The following is a 10,260-nucleotide window of genomic DNA, read 5'->3' as shown; positions in this document are numbered from 1 at the left end:
TAACATCAGACGAACCCTGGGAGACGGTAACGTCACCATAAGACCCTCGCGCATTGTCATATATGCAGACAACACGAGTGCACTGAAACGCGTCTTCCAGAGCAAACCGCAAAAAGCGCAGGAGTTAGCCAGAGAATTCAGGAGGACGGTGTGTAAAATCCTAACTGAGTCCGAGGACGTCAAAATCGCACTACACTGGTGCCCAGGCCACCTCGGCATACCAGGCAACGAGAGAGCAGACCAATTGGCTAAAGACGGTGCCCGCCTCAGACCAGCCCGACCAAACTTCAAATCCCTCTCATATGTAGAAAGCCTACGCAAGAGAGAGATGGTCGAAGCCTGGACCCACCGATGGGTAAACACCCCGAACTCCCCAAGATTGGGATTCTATGAAGCAAACCAACTCGCGCCGAAGCTGAAACCCACCAGACGCTTCAGCAACCTCGACAGAAAGACGTTTAGCCGTGTCCTGCAATTCCGCACAGGACACGCCCACATCGGCGAATACTACCACCGATTCGGCATTACAGCGGAAAGCAGAGAGTGCCAATGCAGCAAACCCACACAAATGAGAACCCACATCCTAGCGGAATGCCCCCGAGTCAGCAGACACAGACACCTACTTGGTCGCGGCAACCAGACCAGGTTCCACATCCTCGTAGGTAAAGTGAAAGGCATAGAAAGACTCGCATCTTTCATCAGGAAGTCCAGAACAGGCGACAAGCACAAGACCGACGGCCACCATGCGGAAAGGAGCACGACCCCAGGGGCACGGACGGCAGGTTAAGCGAGGGAACACGCCAGATACAGAACGGAGCCACAGCAGAGAAGAGGAAGAGAGACAGCCGAGAGGAACAAAATAATTTATTTCCATATTTCTATTTCTTTTATCAACACCACGACAATACCCACCGACACCATAGAACCCGAGGATCCTTGACACCAGACGATACCAACCAGACTACCCACACACACTACGTATAGAAAGTCCCCCCTCATGTACGCCACGGTGTATCGACGGGACAGCCGCACTGCCACGACATCACGAGGCCGTGGGGTATTAAGATAGATTTATCATCATCATCCATTTCTGGGTTATTGCCTACCATTCCGTTAACCCCGTAACCTGACTTGTCGATAATATTCAATCGGCTAATGTTTTAACTCTGTTAGCCCCACTCTGCTCAGCCCCGCCATTTATGGGCCCGCCCTCGTTGTAACTATATATACTCAACTTGTACATAGTTACACCTCAGTAATAAAATCGACTAGAGTTGACCCCCTTTAGTTCTTGTTGCCAGTAAGTAAGTTAGGGCATGGATGTGTAACTTGGCACAGCACTCCTGGCATAAGTCACTGAGGCCAAAGCCCTCTGCCATGGAGACATTCCTTCGTCTCGATCTGGTCTCTGACACCCGGAGCATGCGGGGTGGAAGCACACATGCGGATGTGGGTCTGGGTCCGGGCTAGTCAGGGTGTGTGCCCTGACAAATTCCCACTTCCAGTCCACCTGAGGGGGAGCCTCAGTCAAATGATCAGCAGTCAGATGTGGAAAACCAGGAGAAAGAAGCAGAACAGGTGCCCAGCAATTCAAAGAAGTGGGACCTGCAGAAGCAATGGAAGCCAATTGAAATGAACACAATCCCCACTAGTCCAGATTAGGATGGATCATGGACTGGTCAGAACTGAAAATCAAAATTCCCTTGCATATGCAATGGCTGCAACAGAATCTGATAGCCTGGATATCTGTCATATCCATCCCCGGCCATCGACTTCCGGTCCCTCCGATCCCTCCAGTCTAACTCCGCTCCTTCCTCACTAACCTCGGAGCTCCCGTATTCTGCAATCCTCTCAGTACCCCTCGATGGTCACCACCCCCTCATTTCAATTTATTACCTACGCCTCCCTAAGTACGGAGCCCCGAAGACTTCCGGACAGTGTTAGGTACGGGTCAGCAAACGGGGACGACCAGCGGGGACAAGGCTCCGGGGTTGGGCTTCGGCCCCAGTGACTCTGAAGGAGCGCTGTGCCCACCTACTGTCTCAGTGCCCACATTTCAAGGTGACTTGAGGCTGCCTTGTTAGGGGGGGACAAACCTAGTCGATATTCAGACTAAAGTTATAATAATGTAATATACATATATATATAGTAAGAAACTGAATGAGTCAGGTGACAAAATGAAACAAAAGGAAACAGAATAAGGGCCGGCATCTGGGTCAGAATGCATGGTCGTGACAGACAGCTCCGACGTCCGCTAGTGCACTCCCACCTCCGCTGGGCAATACACTCACCTGCCCTGCAGAGCCCACCTTTGGGCCTATCCCTCCTTTCCGTTTCTGGGTTATCACCTGCCTTTCCGCTAACCCTGCGACCCGACTCATCGGTAATATTCAGTCGGCTAATGTTTAACCCTGTTAGCTCCGCTCCGTTCAGCTCCGCCAATTGCGGACCCGTCTTCGCTGTAACCATATATATATCCCACTTGTACATAGGTTACACTCCAGTAATAATATCAACTAGAGTTACCCCCCTTAGGTTCTGATTGCCAGTCAGTAAGTTAGGGCACGGACGTGTCACTAGGCACAGCGCTCTTGGCAGAAGTCGCTGAGGCCAAAGCCCTCTGCTATGGAGACACTCCCTCGTCTCGAATCTGGTCTCTGACAATATCCATGAGGCAGTACAGCGCTATGATGCTGAGGATTGGCACTCAGCAATGGATGCTGAAGTGGCCCAACTTCAAAAGTTGAACACCTTTAAATTGGTCCCTCTGCCAGTGGATCATAGAATTATTGGTTGCCAATGGGTCTTAACTACAAAAAGAAATACAGAAGGGGAAATCATCAAATACAAGGCCCAGCTCATCATGCAGGGATTTTCTCAAATTCCAGGAATGGATTTTGATGAAACCTTCTTGCCAGTAATGCAACTGGAGTCATTCAGGGTTTTGTTGGCTATCATGATTCAATTGGACCTCAAAATACATCAAATGGATGTTGTTGTGGCATATTTGAATGGAGAATTGGAGGAAATATACATGAAGCAAATCCCGAAGTACGAGGATGGCATGAACAGGGTCCTTTGCCTAAACAAGACTCTGTATGGCCTTAAACAGGCAGGGTGGGTGTGGAACCGATGACTACATAAGGCATTAACTGAATTAAGTTACATGTGCTTATTCACCAACACCTGCATTTATGTGCATTGCCAAAATGAGAAAATATCAATTATTGCCTTCCACATTGACAACTCCACCATATTTGCCCCTGCAGATCATATTGAATTCATTAAAAATGAACTCAAGTCAAAATTTGACACCTGCACTCTTGGAGAACTGAATCACTTTGTTGGGATTAAAATTTCCCAAGACTGGAGCAACAATTCAATCACAAGCTTACAAGAACAATACATTTGCAACATAATTGAATGTGCCAGAATGATTGATGCCAATCCAGCACCTACCCCAATACACCTGAAACAGGCCTATGAAAAGTTCTCAGGCCTGTGCCCAGATTACCCCTATTCAACAATGATCGGATCACTTATGTGGGCTGCATTATGCATGCACCCAGACATTGCCTTTGCCATTCATCATTTTGTGCAATTCAACAATTCTTATGGTCTGGAACATATTTCTGGAGTCAAATGGATTTTTCAATATCTAAAGGGGACAATCAATCGTGGAATTACCTCTTCAAAATCAGATTCTGGATCAATGGCAATTGGGTATGCAGATGTGGATTGGGCAGAACAAAGGACCGGAAATCTGTTTCTGGTAACCTATTCATCATGTCAGGGGGAGCTGTTGCCTGGAGTGCTAAGAAGCAAGGGACTATCACCTATCGACTATGGAAGCCAAGTATGCTTCTTTAAGTCAGACATCATGCCATATTATGGCACCAAATGCTCATCTGGGAACTCAGATTCAATGCAGAGCACCCATTCAATCTCAACAACAATAATCGTGGGGCTATTGCATTAACTTGTGACCCCCAATTTCATGGCTGGAGCAAACATATTGACATATATGGTGTCAAAAACCCGGATTGTAGGGGAAAATGCATGAGTCTGAATGCAGGCAGGGCTTAACTAGAGGGGATCTGAGAGCTCCAGTAGTGAACCGAAGCTTCTCCAGGAAGCCTGGTTCTGCTGGGTGGTACAAGAGGCTCTAAGAAGGACGCAGCCTCAGCGACTCGGAGGGAGCACTGTGCCTCCGTTACATCTCGGTTAGTCCTTGTATTTCGTGTGTCTGAGGTATCTTGTAGAAAGGGGTCAGGATTCACTCAGAGGGACTTGGGGTAACATTTTAGTCGAGATTAGAACTGGGGAAAACTACAGGTTCTAATCTACAGGTATTTATATGGAGGAATGGAAAGGACTTTAGTCAAAGTGTCATATCCGTGCATACCCGACCCCTACCCGACTTCCGGACCTCCACCCTCTTCACCTCCGGAGTCATACCCTCCCGCTGCCATTCCGATACTCACCTTCGGTCCTGGCAACACACTTCCTTCTACCCCTCACACCACCTCTACTCCTCCTCCCCTCTCCTCCCCTATCTCCGTCCGCTCCGATACTCACCTCGGACCGAACACTGCCCCTCTTGCCACCCTCCTACTCCGCTCCTCCTTCACAACACACCACCCTCCCGTCACCCTCCTACGCTTCCCCCGTCCGCTCCGATACTCACCTTCGGACCTGACAACTCTCCTTTCCGCCACTCCTTCTCCCTTACCTTTCCCCTCTCTCCTCCCTCTGGTACTCCTCCGCCACCCTCCCGCCAAGTTACGACCTTCCACCGCTGTCCCATACTTCGTACTCGGACACTGCTCGTACCTTTGCTCCGAGCCTCCATCATAGTCCCTACCTCGGACTTTGACTCCACCTCGGTCTTAGTCCATTGCATTGGTGACCTCATACTACGTAAACACCATTGCCAATATCCCTTGGACTTTCAACCCCACCTCCGTAACCTCTGTAAGCTCCGCAACCCCCGAGCTTCGCGGATCGCCTTCGGCACTCTCGCCGCTTGTAATGTATTTCTCGCATTTACCCCTCATCCCTATTTGGACTACTGCTTCTTCCCATTCTAGCCAGTTAGTCATCATCCCCACTTCTCCTCATCCTCCTGCCCCTCTGGGCTTCCCCCCCCTATCTCCTTTCGGATGTACCACAGGTTCTGACCTATGACCTGTCAGGGACCGGTCCGGGGTCGAGAGCATCTGGGTATATTGCCCAGCACTGAGGGCCCAGTGGGGTGTGAAGCAGGTGTGTACAGCAACAGGTCCGGCGCAGGCAGATGTCCCTGAAGTGGGAATGGTGAGAAGAAGACTGCTTCTCTGGTTCCCACCCCAGGTATGTTTATATACATGGTGCTCGGGTCACATGAGAGTTGCCACGTCGTCCCCATGCACAACCCCAGCCAGCCGGGTATTCCCATGGGGGATCCCGAAGGGATCCGCTGCAGGCGGGCATGCTGGGCGTACCTGGGGGTCGTCCGGAGCATCCGGGGCTGGGTGCGTCGTGCATGGGTCGCAGGCGGGTTAGTAGTACATTGATCAAGGGAAGTCATCTGTGTAAATAGAAATAGGAAGAATAGAGAATGAGACAGAGAAGAAATAAGAAGAGGGGGAAGTGGAGGGAGGAGGAGACAGGAAGGGGAAGAAGGGGGTAGTGGGTGGGGTGGAGCCGGGTGGAGCTGGGTGAGGCGGGTGTGCCCTGACATGACCCTCGGTACTGCTCTGCTTTCGTCTTCCCTTTGTCCCGTTTGGATGCCTTTGTTCTGATTCGGACCCTCCTTGTTCCCTCATGCTTTCACCCTCTCCATTATATACCAGCACTTGTACATACTTGTTTTAGGCCCTTAGTCTAAAATTGACCTGAAATGCCCCCTAGAGACTTCCTGCTCGCCGCCTCTGAAATTAAGGACCAAATGGACAAACAGCAATGGCACAGCACTCTGCTTGAGTCGCTGAGGCCAAGGTCCCTCCTTGCACCCCCTTGTTTGATGCGAAATTCCGCATCTCAAAAGACATGGGAAAATACCCTGCAAACAGACCACTCTCAACAAAGACTGACAGCTCATATAAAAATAGCAGGCATAAAAGCCTATGCGCTATTTGACAGTGGAGCCGAAATGGATGCTATATTGCCAGACTTCATCCGCACAGTCCATATCCCAATTCTCCAATTGGAGAACCCAGTCATCCTTCAAATGGGTACGAAAGGAACAAGATCACAGATCCTGTTCAGAACAAATGTGGACATTGAGATCAATGGCCATGTAGAAAAACACTACTTTGATGTAATTAACATCGATAGATATGACGCCATATTTGGCACCCCCTGGTTAAACAAAAACCAGGTAAGTTTGGACTTCTGGTCCCACAAAGTGAGAATGGTGAACAAGGGTAACATAGACACCCTTGGAGTCAGTGAAGACCATGTGACAAGATCACACAGGTGGAAAACTCGAGCAAGGGCTTGAGAACAGCCAAAAAAGAAGCCCCCCTGACAGCCCCCAGCTGTCAAACTCAGGGCACAGCACTCCCCTTGAGTTGCTGAGGCCATGATCCCATTCTGCCAACTCTGAACAGTGCTTCCAGATGCACCACTTGCTCCACCCACACATCTGCACATGCACACTCTGACAGCACTCTGACAGTCTCCAACTCTGACAGTAATTCCAGTCTCTGACACTTATATATGATGTAGTTTAGTAAACCTTGTACCCTAGTTCCAAAGTTCCCCCCCATACAAGATAACCCCCTCTGAAATTAAGGACCCCTGAGATGTAAATGGAGGCACAGTGCTCCCTTTCCAAGTTGCTGAGGCCACATCCTTCACGGATCTTGTACCACATGCAGACTGCAACAACCTCCGGAACAGCATCAGCATACTACCTAGCACCCCAGAACTCCCCTAGTTGAGCCCGCATCTGCATCGGTCCTATGGTATTTGACACCATTCAACATCCTAATGATGCCCCCTCTATATGCCCTCATTACATAGTTTCCTGGATCAGGGGGCATGCTGGGTTCTAATTCTGTTGATGCACTGATCCTGTTGATTGAGCATATCAGGAGGTTCAATTGATCTGGATCACCAGGATCAACCTCAGAGATTTCTTGATGAGGGATTTTCCATATTTCCCCCAATTGATCCATAAGAACCAGCCTGTTGGCTATCTGGTTGTATATTGTGCTGATAAACTATATATATGGCTCTTTGGACATTCCTCCAGCTTGCCATCGGTCCTTCCTTGCTAATGCCCCTGTTCTTCACAACCCATCTGTTGGCTACAGCAATGAAGTTCTCAACTGCGGCTATTCTCATCATTATATTCACTTCCACTGCGACAACTTCAACCCTTGCTGCCTCTGTCCGTATCAGGATGCCGAAGGGACCAGTAAAGCCCGACTCCTACATCGTGTATGTCCCACCCACAGGCATAACATAATACTGGCTGATTTACTACGTAGTAGGCTGAAATCCGGTGCAAATTTGGAAGACCATATCGAGAGCATTACTCGGATATCCACCCGGAGCCCTGGGTCTGAATTCTCAGTCACTTACCGGTATGAAAGTAAGTCAGTATCATCCCCCCCCTCCCCCGATATGCTAACTTTCGTAGTGCTGAACGGCTACTCCGCACACGCTGCTGGAACATCCCTTAGTCGCATTCTCATTTGCCCCGAAGTTGACTATGTCGAAGCTGATGGCATAGCTTCCAGTGACAGTTACCTCCACCACGTGAATGAGAGGGATGCGGCAGAGCGTGACGATGCTGCAGTTGAGATGGAGGATGAGGATGGTCCGGTTGGACTCGAAGCACGGCGCGTAAACGGGAAAGAAGTGATGATTTTTATATTGAATAGTGGATGTCTGCTCAATCATATCAGCCTCGAGAGTGATGAACCTGATCGTCATGGTGGCTATCTAAGTCGGGTTAGTCATGGTCCGGTGCGTATCTCTTATGCACTCCACCATATATGTTCACTCATCCCTGCTTGCACGCGCAGGCCTTCGGTTTCGCGACCCACGTGGACACTCACGGCGAAGGCACATATATGGCCGGGCTGACAGTGGGGAGCCCTTATAGCGTTTCGCCCGGCGCCGTCGCCATTTCACTCAAGATCTGCAGGGACCCTTCTGTTGTCGCTTGGGCCGACCTACTCGCAAGCTTCCAATTTGCCCATCGCCAATTTATTCTGACTCCTGATCTTCCGACCATCGTTCTGATAACCGCCAGCGGTCCTTTCAATCTGGCGATTAACGACGCCATCGACCGTGCCACCAGCGATGGGTTGCACGTGGTAGCTTCTGCTGGGAATGAAAACGACGACGCAAGCTTCCACAGTCCTGCATCTGCTCCCGGAGCTATCACCGTTGGCGCTGTTGACTGCTCAAACGCAAAACTACCCGTGTCCAACTACGGAGAGGTCGTCGATGTTTTCGCCCCGGGTTCCAACATTCTAAGTGCTTGGAGGGGGATGGGTTTAAGCCAAACGCGGAGAATGAGTGGCACTGGCCCGGCAGCTGCGTTAGTTGCGTCCAACTTAGCCCGTGCTTTAGGTCAACCTATGTATAAGGATATGTCTCCTGCCGAGCTAGCTGCCGAATTGAAGAGGCGTGCCATACGGGCAGTCAAACACCCGTTACCAGTGGGAACCACCGATTTGCTGGTACAAGCTTGGCCGTGACTTCTGATTCTAGATGTACACACTGCATGGTCTGTTTCACAATCTTTCACCTGTTGTAAACGCGGTGTTCCAAATATGGCAACCCGGTTCAGCGGCCCACTCGCAGTCCAGATGTAATATAGAAATGAGAACAAAGAAACTGTGACTAAAATACACACAGCACTCCAGCGCCCATATTTATACTCCTCAACATTCCAGGCTCTTCTATGCCCAGTGCATATGCAGGCACCTAGTAACCTGTAGAATATTCCCGGATATTCCGGTTCACCTATTCTCATTAGACATGTTAAACAGTGCAGGGAAGACTGAGGCAATGGGAGCGTGAAGTCAGGCTAGAGTGTGATGTCAAGCATACTGTACTGGCACAACCAACAACCTGTCACACATCACACAAAGGTCTGGGATTGAATTAAAAATTAACAAAATTGAATTGATTTATGGCTCCGGTAAATCCCGAAGCCAGGTTGTTGGTCGTGCCAGTGCAGTAGTTTATAAGTGTGAACCTCTATGTGAAATCTGTAAGCTTCATCAGGAAATTATCAGGATTAAGTTGGACAGTTAGAAGCAGCAGGTTCATCAGAGCTGGTCAAACTGACCAATTCCCCAAAGCATTCTAAGAAAGGTGTCATGTTTCAATATATTTCAGAAGTGAACTTGATTGTTTTCAAAGCATTTGAAGCAAAACTCCCATGACCATTTGCTGATGTTGAGGACTTATCTAGAGTGCATGTCAAGCATAGTTGAACATTGTACTCAGGTAATCCTTACCCTTTTATGGTCTATCTAACTGTGTGGAAAAGTAGACAAAACTTCAACTGGATGGCTGAGCTTGCAGGGCCTTTGGCAGAAAACTGTCATATCCCGGAATCCCGACCCCGCGCACTCCCACCACATCACACCTTCCTAACAACTTCACCATCCCCTACACCATGCCTCCCCACTCTCCAAGTCACCTTCCCTCCTGACTGTCTCAGCTCCGGTCTGGTTGCAGCACACCGAACCTTGGCTACTCCCATCCCGGAACCCCGGTCCCGAGTCGGAACATTCGGAGACCCCGGATTTGCTCCGATATCCTGACGGACCTCCGACATCCCGTGACATACCCTTAAACCATTCCTTCACCCACTTCATTTATTGGAGTCGCCCAACATCCTTCAGATATGCAACTCCGCTTTCGGAGCTAACCGCATCTTTCGGTGATCTCCTTCACACTATCACTTATTAGTCATCTTCCATTCTTAGCACGACTACCTTCTTACTACCATTCAGTCGGCTAACCCCCTTTACCCATTTGTCTTCCCCATTCATTTTCCGGCCTCCAACTCCGCCCTCCTTGGCCCGACACCTCGGTTCCCTGTTTTAGATATCGTCCGGAACCTTTCGGTACCTCTCGGTATCATTCGGTACCTTTTGGTGTTTTCCCCATTTTGTCATTTCGGGCTTTGACTAAAGTCCTCCCCATCCTCCTTTATAAATACACGTAGATTAGAACCTGTAGTTCCTCAGTTCTAATCTCGACCTGAAATGCCCCCTAGAGACTTCCTGCTCACCTACTGTGAAA

General features: G+C 49.6%; 1 protein-coding gene across 1 annotated transcript; it reads left to right on the top strand.

Moving 5' to 3' along the window:
* Positions 1-7,216: 7,216 nt before the first annotated feature.
* On the top strand, positions 7,217-8,699 carry EI90DRAFT_3017576 (peptidase S8/S53 domain-containing protein; the record flags this gene model as incomplete). The annotated part of the gene is made up of 4 exons (XM_039057123.1): positions 7,217-7,428; positions 7,482-7,582; positions 7,631-7,959; positions 8,019-8,699. The coding sequence occupies 4 exons, from the start codon at positions 7,217-7,219 to the stop codon at positions 8,697-8,699; spliced, it is 1,323 nt and encodes a 440-aa protein (XP_038914460.1).
* Positions 8,700-10,260: the final 1,561 nt, after the last annotated feature.

This window comes from Cantharellus anzutake (assembly GCF_015039405.1).
Source record: "Cantharellus anzutake strain C23 chromosome Unknown EI90scaffold_34, whole genome shotgun sequence".
NCBI lineage: Eukaryota > Fungi > Basidiomycota > Agaricomycetes > Cantharellales > Hydnaceae > Cantharellus > Cantharellus anzutake.
The sequence above is the reverse complement of the archived record's forward strand: the minus strand, read 5'-3'. Positions and strand labels throughout refer to the sequence as shown.